The sequence below is a fragment of the Sarcophilus harrisii genome, chromosome 1 (assembly GCF_902635505.1).
Source record: "Sarcophilus harrisii chromosome 1, mSarHar1.11, whole genome shotgun sequence".
Taxonomy (NCBI): Eukaryota; Metazoa; Chordata; class Mammalia; order Dasyuromorphia; family Dasyuridae; genus Sarcophilus; species Sarcophilus harrisii.
In genome coordinates, this window is record NC_045426.1 from 16888937 (window position 1) to 16902967 (window position 14031).

The following is a 14031-nucleotide window of genomic DNA, read 5'->3' on the forward strand; positions in this document are numbered from 1 at the left end:
ATTAATTTTATAACAAGCATATAACACATATATAACATAAAAACATGTATAACATTTATATCAGTTATATAACAGTATATATATACATGCATAATATAACAACTAAATATTAATATAACACATATACATATATAATAACATTTGTAATAATGATATAGCATATATATAGTATAATATTTATAACAATTATGTAGCAGTACATATGCATGTGTAACACTTATACTAATTATATAATAAGGTATACATATGAAATAAAATAATATAACATATACATTACAATTATATAACATAATAATAATTATATAATAGTGTATATATAACATGTATAACAATGATATAATAACAAAAGATGTTTACATTTACAATTACATGACAGTATATACATATATATATATATATATGCATGCATAGCATTTATGTTAATTGCATAGTAATCGGTATATATCGGCATATACACAAAATAATGATGAAATATTAATATAATACATATACATGTATAACATTTCTAATAATGATATGCATGTATAACAATTATATAACAGTGCATATACAAATGTAACATTAATTATATAATTATAGGTTATAAAAATATAATATAGCAATTATATAACATTTATATATTACATTTATAACAATTATATAACAACATATTGAACAGTTAATAACAATTATATGATAGTACATATATACATAACAATGATAAAATAGCATACATAGATATACAGCATCTATAGCAATTATGCAATAACCTTCCATTTATATATACAGACTGAACGCAAGGTATTTCTTGAGGAAGGAGGTCATTATAGCTTTATGAGGGGTGGGATGGATCAGAAAAGAGTTTGTTGAATCTTTTTGCTTGAGCTGTGTCTGGACCTTGTGCTGCCCATGCCTACCATCTGAGGAGCCTTGGAGAGGCCTCCCGTCAGGCTGACCACAACATCTCCAAGTTGTTCTGTCCAATCATGGCAGGGCCATGATCTGCTCTAATGTGTGGAGCCCCTACCCAATGAACCAAGGATCCTTGATGCATCCAGGGATGCTGAAAACATATGAACCATTTGGAAACACTAGAGGCAGATCTAGCTTTGAAGGCTTTTGTATTTATTTGGCAGGGCATAAGTTGGATTAGCTTCCTTCCCTCGCCTTTCCTCCCTCTTGGAATAAGTTATTTATTAGCTGAGTAAGGAATGGGTCAGCCATTATTTCTATTGGAAATATATTTATCGGGAGTAATTTATTTTCATACAAATTGCTCAACGTTGGTTTTTATTGTTGGAAACTGATTACATTTATTCTTGTTCAAGCAGTGGTGTGTTCTGGGGGCTTCTGTGGTCGAAGATTTTATATCTTCACAATGCTAAATACAAAGGATATTTATATGCACGCACATATATAAAGTAGATGCAGCTTTCCAAATGTGTTTTTAATCAACTGCATCCCTGAATCCTTTAGTAATTTGATTTGTAGGAATTGGAGAACAAAGTACCACTGAGTGGTTTTCAATCATTCATAATTCTGTGAGAATTCGGTGTGCCGTTCCAAGTTTGTGAAAGTGTCTGATGTTCTTATCCTATTGAACATTTCCTCGTCCCTGTAGTCAGAGGCAGAAGCAAGGCAGGATAGAGGGGAAGACAGTGGCTTGCCTTGGCCTAGATCTCTTTCTCTCTTCAGCCCTGCTCTGGGCATGGTACTTCATTTCTCTGGGCTCCAGTGGCCTTCCCTCCCAAACTCAGGCCCTTTCTTCAATGATCTTCTAAATTCCTTCCAAAGCTAATCATATAGATCCTTTTTTTGTGGATCCCAGACCCTCCCTTTGGTTGTGGCTTTCCAGGATTGTAGAGTAATGAGGATGAAAACTCAATTCTTCTAAGTACTTGACTGAGCTGGAGAGGCTTAAGGATGTGGCTTAGGAGCTGCTGTGCATACATGGCTGCTATCCCACTTCCCTCTGGGATACACAGGTCCTTGTGTACATTAAGCTACACCTTGTTCTTTTTCCACCCCCAGAATGCTTTGCCTTTGCCCAAATAGCGTTTCCCAGACATCCAGCCTCAGCATTTGGGTGGTTGTTTACTCTCATTTATAAAAGATTGACATTCATTAACATAGCCTTGAATGCTGAGTTCTGGAGAGAGAGGAATGGCTGGAAGAGAGGGGAGGAAAGAAAAGGTGTGTGTGTGTGTGTGTGTGTGTGTGTGTGTTTGGGGATGTTTCTCTATTGTTCGGGTAAGAGACTTTATCACTTCTCCATGACCTGTTTTTCCCTCTCACTCTCTTGTGCTGGTTTGGACTGATTCTGTATTCCTACAGTCTTCTTGACTGTCTTAGATTTGTTGTAGTGATGTGACCCTCCTTGATCTTCTTTTACTAGACACACCATTCCTGGGTTCTGGTCATTTTCTCTGGCTATTCCTCCCATGCCTAGAATTCTCTCCCACTCATCTTCCTTTATGGCTAACCTGCTTCCTTCTAGTCCCAGCTGAAACTCCACCTCTTTGCCAATCCCTTTCACTGCTGGTGCCTTCCTTCCCTCTACTGATTCTCTCCAAGTCATCCAGGACCCATCATCTTTTTACATAGTTGGTAGTGTTTTGCCTTGCCTACGACCGTCTACCTTCCTATTTCTGAATCTCCAGTGCCTTTGTACATAGAAGTTATTTGTTGATGTGATTTAATTTGAGAACTTCATGTCTCAGGACCAAGGATAAAGGAACTCTGCTGATCCTCCCGTTTACCCCATGGCAAATCTATAGGTATACAATGGGATTGAAGGGCAAGAGACTTGTGATTTCATTGTTGTAGGGAACTGCCAGAAAGGGAATTCCACAAGGAAGATCTGCATCTTTTCCATAATTTCAAATCTTCGATTCCTTTGGGACATGCTCAGAATGCTTTCCTAGAGCTACTCAGCTAATATACATCAAAGGGGGCATTTGAACCTAAGTTTTCCTAACTCTGGTGCTGGCCTTTTATACATCATGTGCATGAAAGCATAGGTCTAAATCTGCATCAATCTATCAGTCAAGTCTTTCTCTTACTATGTACCAAGTTCTAGGGATTCACATATAAAGAATGAAACAATCTGTCCTCATAAGGAACTTAGATTCTAATAGACCTCCTCAGGGATTGTTAGTCCAACTTCCCTCATCTTAAAATTGAAGATACAAAAACCTAAGAAAATTAAGTGATTTTTTAAAAAGCTCACACACACATATGTGTGTGTGTGTTTATATGTGTGTGTGTGTGTGTGTATAAAGGTTATACACACACACACACATATTAAGTGTTACAAGATTTGAACCTCAGCCTTGGTCTCCAATTAGTTTTATTTCTTTTCTACTGTGCTAATTGCACATGATAAATACATGCTTGTTATTTTTGCATCCTTTCACTTTTTCCTTGGCATTGATTATTTTTTGGGACATTAGATTTCTGTCCAAACTTGAATGCAGGTTTTCTTGATTAAGACCAGCTGTCTATCAATTAGCCACTCATTTAGAATGATATTCCCCTTATTAAAAAAAATCTAGCAAGATTATAGCAAATACTATTGAGAATCCATCTGCTTTATAACCTTATTGTACAGACCTTCCTCAGTCCTGTTCATGGAAACATTGATTTAGAGCTAGAAGGTTCTTTAGAAGCTATCAGGTCCAATCCTTTCATTTTTCATATGAGGAAACTAAGGTACCAAGAGGTTGGATGATGTTCTTGCCTCATGTTACATTAGGTAGTAAGGTCAGAATGTGGTGGAGATGTGGAATCCAGAAAGTGCAGTGATGGTGTGTAAATGAAATGACATCAGGCCAGAGGGATTCCTGAAATAGTGCTTTTAGAAATAGAGAGAGATTGTAGGACTGCTAAGATTATAAGCTTACTCCATAGTTAGCACCTTTCATAATCTGTTATGCTTGTTCAGTTGTCCCTTGATGGTGGTGGCCTTCAGAGTTCATTTTTGGGTGACAGTATCAGAAATAGAAAAGGGAAGAGCTCCGGATGCTAGCAATGGAATCATTGTAGGGATGAACCTTCTGAAAGACTCAATGACTCTGACCAACCCAATGAGTGGCCACAAATTCAGAGGCTTTGATTATTTCAGTGATGGAGAAGAGTGCCCACTTCTTGACATATTATAGATGGGCTAAAAGCAGAATGAGAATATTTTTGTCAACAAGGCCAATGAGGGGATTTGTTTTGCTTAATTATGCTTATTTGCTACAAGGGATTTTTCTTTCTCTTTTTTTCCATTGGTGGGGATAAAGGGAGAAAAAAAATGCTTCTTAAATGGAAAAAAAGATAAGTTAAATTTAAAAAAAATAAAAGAACAGGTAGAAAAAGAACTTAAAGATCTCTCTCCCTCTCTGTCTGTCTCTGTCTCTGTCTTTGTCTCTCTCTTTCTCTCTCTCTCTCTCTCTCTCTCTCTCTCTCTCTCTCTCTCTCTCTCTCTCTCTTTCTCACACACACCCAACACACACACAGAAAGAGAGAGAGACAGAGAGAGAGAGAGAGAGCGCGCTCTGCAAACAGAAAGAAATTGCTAAGTGCTTCAGGTGTTGAATCAATCAGAAAGGACTTCGAATCTGCTTCTCTGAAGGAAAGAATTAGATAGGAGAGGAAAGGGCAGGAATCAAGGATAATCCTGAACTTTCAAGCTCAGCAGACTGGGAGCCACCAGCAGAAATGGTGAAGGAAGCCAGAAGGAGCAGCAGATTTCAGGGAAAGATAATCAACTCCAGCAATCCAGAATATAATTGCTAGTGGTCTTTGCCAGCTGTGTTTATAAATGATCACCATCCAGTGGCTGGAGGCGCAAACAAGTGCATCTTTTCAAGAATGTAACCCATGATGGGAAGGCAACATGAGCCCAAATGGTATTGGTGTCTTGGCCAGCTTACCCTTGACTTATTTGTTCCATTTGTTATTTTTATTGCCTTTATTTATTCATTCATTTATTTATTTATTTTAGTGGGGAGAGGCAGCAAATTGGAGAGTTCACTGGACTTGGGCTCAGAACATGTAATGGGAAGGGCACTCTACTCCTTACCAGGCCATTCTTGGACAAGCCTCTCACCTTGTGGGTAGCATGAGGGCATTGACTAGCCAATCCATAAATGAATTTCTAGCTTAAAATCATGAAGTCTCATCCAAGTTTTGAAATCTATATCTGTTTCTTAAAGTACTTGATTAAGTTAGTTGGTTTTATGGTGCTTAAGGGTTATGGGAAATAGAAGTGGAAAGGGCCCTAATTCTTGAGCCGGAGGCCCTACATTCATATCCTAACTCTCTCTCTCTCTCTCTCTCTCTCTCTCTCTCTCTCTCTCTCTCTCTCTCTCAGATAAATTCTTGAACTACTTTGCATTTCCATTTCCATTCTTTATTTGTAAAATGAGATTGGTTGGACTTGATGCTTTCTAAGATTCCTTCTAGCTCCAGAAACATCCTTGGGAGATGTCCCTGGGGAAGGTTTTACCCGACAGAAAGTACCACGGATATTCTAAGATAGTTGACTTTTATATTCAATGGATTAACCCATTTTGCCCTTGAATAAGTTAGAATATTTTTATACTTGTAGTTTTGGGTCAATTCTTTCTCACTGCTTCCAGGCTTGACATTCTGTTATAGAATCATTTCAATATCATCCTCATCTCTACAATGGATGTCTATGAGGGTTAGTGTTGGCAAAGAAGATGACTATTCAAGACTCTTAATTAAGAATCTAGATTTTTGCAGTCTATCCCCACTCATTTTATCTTTCTGGCTGATTTTCCTGGTGACAATTGTACCAAATGACCTTTTAGACTTTTGGACCTCTTGTCTTTGAGGCATCTGGTCATCTGAGTCATCTGGTGTTAGATCAGAGAGATGGAAAGAGACCTGATTATAGTGTCCCAGCCCCTGAAGCCAAACCCCCAGCTCCTCTATTTATATCTGTGCAACTAGTGCTTATGCAACTTTGGGCATAGTTGCATTATTTGACCTTTCTGGGCCTCTGTGTCTATGTCCATAAACAGGGGGGACTGATATGGATGACCTCTGACATCCCTTGGTAGAAAGATAGGTGGATGAATGGATGGATAACTAGGTAGAAAGATAGGTTGATGGATGGATGAATGGATAGATGGATGGATAGCTAGCTAGACAGACAGAAAGATAGATTGATGGATGGATAGATAGTCTGACAAAAAGGTACACGGATGGATGAATGGATACATATACATATACATACATGTGTGTGTGTGTGTGTGTGTGTGTGTGGAGAGAGAGAGAGAGAGAGAGAGAGAGAGAGAGAGAGAGAGAGAGAGAGAGAGAGACTTTTTTGCTAACTACTGAGGCTACAATTAAAAGCAAGTAGGACAATTCTGGCTTCAAATTTACATTTTAATGAATCAGTCAGTCAGTTAAAACATTTATTAAAGCCCACTAGATATCAGGAACCCTACTAAGTGCTTGGGGTACAAAGAAAGACAAAAACAATCAATGTTTTTAAAGAACTCATAGTTTAAAGGAGGAAACAGTATGTATACAATTACATATACACAGAATAAATTGGGAATAATCAAAATAGGGAAGGGGGAAGGGGGAAGAACTACAGGGGAACTGAGAGAGGCATCTACACTTCTAGATGTCCTAGAATTTATGGAGAGTCCCAAAACAGAACAAAGAAGGCCAAAGAGGGCCAGTCCAAGCCAGAGAGGTTCAAGGGCAGAGTTCCATTTTCTGGTGGGAGTGGGATGGAGATGATGGGGTTTGAATGGATTGGAGAAAGTATGACTAGAGAGGTCTCTTCTACTTTTTTCCTGGATTCTATGGGATGTCCATTTAGATGCATCTTGCTACCCCTTTAGGCACATCTTGCTACCCTTTAGGCACTAACAGAGAGACTGAACATCTTCAGTCTGGGAATGAAGCCTAGTATTAGTCTAAGAATGATTTCATGCAAACTGGCAACTTAAAAATCACTGTTGGTTGTGGATCTTAGATTTAGTCCAACTCCATTTCACAGATAAGGAAACTGAGGTCCAGAGGCTTAAAGGTAATAAATGACAGGAGGAAAGTGAGAATCCAGGTCCTCTGCCCCCAAATTAACACTCTTTCCACTGTGCCAACTGGATTCTGAAAATCAGCCATGGGAGGTTCCTTAAATTCCATCTCCTGGGATGATTTTTTGGGGTCTTTATCAAAAGAAAAGAAACCTCACCTATTTCTCTCACTCTGTATCTCTCTCTCTCCTTAGGCTGCAGTTATGAAGGAAATACCTACAACAGCTCCCTAAAATGGCAAGTCCCAGGCAATCCCTGCGTTCTTCACCAGTGCCAGGTAAGAAGACGGGCCAGGAATTTTAGTCCCTTCCAAAAGGGTTCTGTTGACCCTTTTCCACCACTCCCTTCATGTAAAAGGAACCTACAGTCTTGCATCTATTTTTTGCAACATTTATCAGGATGTTGAAGGACCCTGGGACAAGTTAGGTCTCAGAAACACACAGCTGAATTGTTCAACTTCGTGGAATGTTGTTGGGGGGAAACTCCATAAGATGCATAAGACCTTGGGGAAAACCCAAGTCTTCCTGTGAAGTCAGTTTTAGGAAAGACATGAAGTCCAATAAGCAGAAAAGAGGTTTTGTTTAAGTGTATATGTTTTCTTTCTTTGATTTAGAGTCATTCTGAAAGGCAGCCAATCTGCAAATTGTATTAAATCTAAGCAATTAGTATTCGGGAACCTCAATGATGTCAACCTGCTAGGCTCAGAAACAATCCGATTTTAGCCCCTAACTGTTCCAGGGAGACCAAGTCTGGCTGAACAGGGAAAACAGAGATCATAGCCCAGCTTGGTCAGAGTGCTCCAGGCTCCAGAGCACTGCAGAACTAGGGTGAGGGGGTGAAGGGAAACTTTTTTTTTAATCTTCATTGAAATGGCCCTAAAAATGCCCCCATTTCTTTGGTATATTTATGAAAACTATGTACAGGGAAAACAAGAGCGGGTTCTCCTTCCTTTTAAGTGCTGTTATGATCTTAAGGAAGGGATCTCAGAGGATAGTTAATCCAACCTTTTCATTTGGCAAACAAGGAAACTGAGGGAAAGAGAGGATTATGGGAGTTGTCTGTGGTTACCCTCTTAGCTGGGGCAGGGTTGGAAATGAGATCCCCTGATGTCACAGCCAGGGATCTGCCTCTTTTAGGCTGGTATTGGTACGTTGTCTGGAGGATAATCCCTGCTCTCATCAAACACAGCAGGATTTGGTGGCAGGAAATGTGGATTTAAAGGAGTCTGGTCCTGGAAAGAATCACCACATTTGATGATGATGATGATGATGCTGATGCTGATGATGCTGACAATAAAGTAGACATTTCCATAGTCCTTGAAGGTTTGCCAAGAACTTTGCACAGAGCATTTCAGGGACTCTTCTCGGTGCCGACCCTCTCTAGGAAGTGCTATTATTATCATCCCTATTTTCTCAAAGAGTGTTTTATTGCTATGTTTTCTTTTTGCGTTATAAATGTGTACAGATGACGCCCATTTCCTGAGAGGTCTCTTGTAACAAAGGAAAACAGTTAAGTAAAACTAATAAGACAGTGACCTCATCTGAAAGTACATGGTAACATTTCACCTCTCTAGCACTACGCCCTAGCTCTATTAAATTAAAAACGAATAAAAAAGGATTTGCTTGGTCTCCTACCTCTCACTCCATTGGAAAAAAAAAACCCCACAAATTTCTTGTAATAAATATGCATGTTAAACAAAACAGATTCCTTCAATATACACATATATACATAACGTATATATGCATACATACATAAATACACACACACACACACACACACATATATATATATATATATATATGTATCAAGAGCCTGGGAAAATGGCAAGCTGATTGAGCTTTGTTTGGGGGATGGGGAAAAGGGAGTAGAAAAGCTGGGGCCTGCTGTAGCATACACAGTGCCAGCTGGAGGCAATGGCCCTAGAGAGGAAGAGGAAAGGAGAAAGGGAATTGTGAGGTGCTGAAGACAGATTTTGTTACTTGTATAAGGTTTCTTTCATCCAACCCTTTTCAGAATAGCCTTTAAAAACACTTTTGTACAGATTTTAGATTAAAAAAGGAAAAACAAATACTTTCCTTTCTTCAAATCTTTTCTCAGGTTTTCTCCTCTTATCCCAGTTCACCTCCTTTCCTGTTTCTTCTTCCTGCTCTGCTCTCCCCATTGGCCCCCCTCCCTTCCTCTCTCCCTCCTTTTCTTCTCTTCTCCCCCTTTCTCAGTCAGCTAGCTTTTATTAAACACTTGCAAGGTTCCAGACATTGTGGCAAACACTGGGGATGCAACGATTCACCCTCTCAAAGGGCCTGGAGTCAAATGTAGGAGCTGACCCTCAAGTAATTGTACATGAAAGTTCTATATGGTGTAAATGAGAGATAAACTCCAAGGCAAGGTGTGAGCAGTGTGTTATGTGTATGTGTGTGGGGTGGCTCTGGGAGGACACTGGGCAAGGACTCTGGCAGAAGGTGGGCTTTGAGTCAGGAGGCCGAAGTACCGAGGGAGGGTAGCCCAAGATTGGGGGACCATACTGGAGAAGTCCAGGGTCAGGGAGTTGGAATGTCATTTAAAGACAGCAAAGGGATCAGGGTGATCTAATGATCCAAAGAGTGGAGACAAGGAAAGCGTTGGAAGACCAGGGAAACTGGAAGGGATCAAGTCATCAAAAGTCAAATGGAGCTTTTATATTTGCTGTTCCGAGGGACGTGGTCAGACACGTACTTTGGCCACTGACTGGACAATGGACTCGAGACAGGAGAGAACATGCAGCAGGCGTGAGGTCATGAGAGTCTCACAGTATCAGATTCAGGCGAGAGAAAGGGGATGGACAAGAGACTTGAAGGTAGAAATAAGACTTGGATATAGCTTGGATTTACAACCCTTTGATTAGTCTGGGTGAGCGTCAGAATGGGTTCAGCCTAGGGAATATTAGGGAAGCTTGGAAGAGGAAAACACTTTCAATGAAAAGTTAGAGTTCTATTTTGGACACGCGGACTTGAGATGTCCCTCTTTTCCCCTCTTGCTTCTCTTCCTGTTCTCCCATCCTGTTATATTTTATTTCCTCCTCCTCATTCTTCTGGTCTCTCTTCTGTTCCCTATCTCTCCTCCCTTTTGCTTCTCCCCTCATTTCATTTCCTCATCCCATTATCTTGTTCCCTTTTTGTTCCTCTTCTCTCTCTTCCAAATGGGAATGGAGACCACAACCCCACCAAACCTCTAACATGCCCTCTTTAAGGATTATAACTAACAGAAGGAAGCAAAAAAATATTCTGTGGCTTGGCTCCCATTGGGGAAATCATTAGATCTGAGCCATCAGGGCCTTTCATCTCTCCAACGCTTTTGCTCCCAGGGAAGAGGAGGGCAAGGTAAGCTTCTCTCCCTGGTGTTTTTGTTTCCACTGAAGATGGTTGCCAGATTCTTGCCCATTTTGCTGCCAGCTGAACTAAGAAAGACCTATTAGACCTGGGGGTAGGGAGGGGCCTCCTTTACCTGAAATGTCCACTGACCTCGCTCAAGATTGACTTAGGGATGTTTCTGTGTCCTCCAAAGGGGGGAAATAAATGTACTCATTACCTACTATAAGCACATGAACCATATTTTCCCATCCTGAATAGTCGAACTATATTCCTTTTACAGAACCTCCCTAAAAGTTAGCCTCCTTCTGGAAATCAAGAATGTCTATTTTTAGGATATAAAATGCTATAATGAGGTCATATTCTCAAAGTCCTTTACAAAGAGCTCTGTCAATGGGACCTGTTATTATTATCATAATGATCATTGTGGTTAATTCCAGTTCCTTCCTCGGTAGCAGAAACTGAGGCTCAAAGATCACAGATGAGGTTATTCAGAAGGAAACACAGACTAGTAGGACAGTTTTGAAAGGAACAATGTAGACATGCTTTCAAAAAGCAATTGCCACAACATGGAAATTCACAGATTTAGATTTTCTTTTGCTTGTGTGTATGGAAATTCTCTCTTTAGTATTTAGTTTCAGAATAAATTTTTTAAAAAAGAGAAAATACTGTGGGTAAAGAATTTCTCCCCCTCTTCTCTTCCCACTGAAAACTGGAAGCTCTTGTGGGCAAGAGAATGGAGATTTTGGAAGATAATATTTGCTGCAGGGCTTCATTTCATGTTTGAAAATCTTATGTAGATGTGGGGGAGACAAATAATGGGTGCATGGGAGGACAGAGGTAGAAAATGATTGGCTCATATTTGATTCAGGCATACTGAATAGCATTGCTTCTTACTTTTCAATACATTTATAGGTCAATTGATGGTTCAGTGGAAACACGATCTGGTTTCAAATGCTGGCTCTTTCACTAATCATCCATGAGGTCTTGGACAAATCATTTTATCTCTCTGACTTTAAGTTTCCTCATTTTCAAAATGAGGGGTTATAATAGACAATCTGGAATAATAATTAGATGTTCAAGCATTGGGGCCCAGTGGAAAGAGGACCTGGGTTCAAATGCTACTTCTCTTATGGTTTATTGTCCTGCTTTCCTGGACAACAAATTACTTTTGACAAGTCAATTTATTTCTCTGGGCCATACTTAGCTGGCTTCTAAAATTCCCTCCAGGTCTAAAGCTATGATTCTCTCATGACATCTGGCATTTAGATGGAAAATGGAAACCTAGAGAAGTTACATAATTTGCCCTTACTCAAAAAGATGATGATTGTATGGCAGGATTCAAACTGGCCTAGTGCTCTATCCATTACACCATCTTGCCTCTGAGGTCCTTTTTGGGCCTAAATCTATGATACCATGAGCCAGTGAAACTCCTGGTTTAGAGAGATGACTCATTTTTTAAAAAAGTGTTACTGATTTTTCTTATGTCAGTCATTTCCAAATATCCTTCCTCCCTCTGTCACATCAGTCTACTCTTTTAAAAATTTATTTCTTATTTTTAAGCCTTCTTTCACAACTATGAGAAACAGTTCAGCAAAAGCTAGTTGATGATTTAACAGCCTTTATTTTTGCAAAAACATGGTGACCAGGTTATTTCAAAACTTTAAAAACAAATGTACAAGCTCATGCTTGCAACACCCAGCACCCATCTGTCCCTTTCTTTACCAAAAGCTGGAAGGGATGTTCCATCACTGTTCTTGGGGATCGTGATTTGGTTTTGCAATTATTCAGATGTTTTGCTTTCTTTTGGTGTTGTTTATTAAAAAAATTACTCTTATTATGTAATTGTAAGAATGATTCATTTAAAGGGATTTAGCAATATATTGTTTTTCAGTGAGATTTGGAGGAGAAATGAATTTGGGGAAAGGAATTAAATTAACTTAGCAATATAGCTAAGTACAAGAAGGGAGTTAACATTGTAGGAATCAGCCTCTGGGACAAATTGCCAGGATTTGTCCTTGAGTTTATGAAGCAAGACTACCCGGTGGTAAGTGACCTGGGGAAAGGAGCCCATCTCCTCATTTCTGCTATAAAGCCCTCAAATGACTAATGCCTGCACCAGCTGACATCCTTGTTAGGTAAGAACTTGGCGGGAAGGAGTGCTTTGCAGCATTAGTGACTGGTTTTATCGCCCAGTCGTCTGAGAGGGCAAATGTCCTCCTGGGAGAACTCTGACTTGACTGGCTTGTGGTCTTTTGTTTTTCAGGAAGGAGTTGTGACCAAGGCAGAAATGCGCTGTGTGGTTCATTGTAAAAATCCAATCAAGCAGCAGGGGATGTGCTGTCCCACCTGTCCAGGTAATACTCTTGGAAAGGAACAAGGCCCGCTTGCCCTGGCGGCATCTGAAGCCCTCTGAATTTCTGTTCCCTCTGAGCTCCAGGTTACATATTAATTAGCTGATTACACATTAGATGAGGACAGGATTTTGTCCCAAACCTGAATGAGAATCTCTTAGTTCTTCTGTATGTCTCTATATCTATCATTTATCCATCTATCATCTATCTATCTATCTATCTGTCTGTCTGTCTGTCTGTCTGTCTGCCTTTGTGCTTAATCATTGCCTTTTTGGGAGAAGTGGAGGAGGGGGAAGGGAAAAAAAGAATAAAGTAGAAATTGCACAGAACCAAAAAAAAACCTTACAAGGAAGCAAAGAAAAGATGGGCAGCTCTGAACACAATGTATAGTATTTATTATATAGGCCTTCTTGAAATGGAAATTTATTGCTTTTATTTTGAATCGTCTCTTATGTTCTGCTGTGTACTTGATAATTTTCCCCCCTTTCTTATTTTCCATTAAGGTTAAAATAAATAAATATTTTTGTCCTTTATTAATAGTTATTTTTCCTGATTACACATGTATATAAACATTTTAAATACACATTTGTTTTAAATACACAATAATGCTGGGAAAGAAAATACACAAAAATGCTGGAAAAGGGAAAAATCATGGGAGAGGGAAAAAACCAGAAAAAAGAAGTGAACTTAGCAGCTGTTGCTTTACATTCAAACTCCATAGTCCTCTTTCTTTCTGGATGCAGATGGTGTTTTCTATTAAATAAATAAACAAACAAATAAATAAAACTCAATAAAAGCTTGAACTCCTACAATGATAATCATCATCATCATCATAATTTCTTTCCTGGTAATCCTCTATTTTATTTTATGCATTTAAAAACATTATTCTGAGAAACAAGGCATGGCTTCACCGGATTGCCTCAGGAACCCATAACAACATAAGCAAAGATCCCCAGGTTGCGATGGTCTCTGAAGTCCTTTCTAGCTAGGATGATGATCTTGTGATATCTTGTGATCTTGTGTCCAAAGACTGAGTAAGCTTCCTCTTTCCACAAAACTGTCTCCTCATGGTCACTTTCTCAGAGGATCCCTCCTTGGTCTATTCCCCATTTTTCTGTCCCCTTCCAGAAGTAGCTTTTTTTTAGTTTCTCTCTGTGGGTGGGTGGGGGCATGTATCTGGAATCTCACGCACCCTGAGCCCCTTTGTATCTCAAAGTCACAGGTCCCTTCCAACTTCTCAACTAAGTTTGTCATAAAAATTACTCTTGAGACATATTCTGCCGTCTCTGC

The 14031-nt window shown here is 39.4% G+C and overlaps 1 protein-coding gene across 1 annotated transcript in view; it reads left to right on the top strand.

Moving 5' to 3' along the window:
- BMPER (BMP binding endothelial regulator) overlaps positions 1-14031 on the top strand; it is a 262921-nt gene that overhangs the window by 71754 nt on the left and 177136 nt on the right. The window contains exons 4-5 of the mRNA XM_031952980.1: positions 7238-7320; positions 12654-12744. Coding sequence (XP_031808840.1) covers positions 7238-7320; positions 12654-12744 — 174 coding nt within the window. The remainder of the gene's footprint in view (positions 1-7237; positions 7321-12653; positions 12745-14031) is intronic.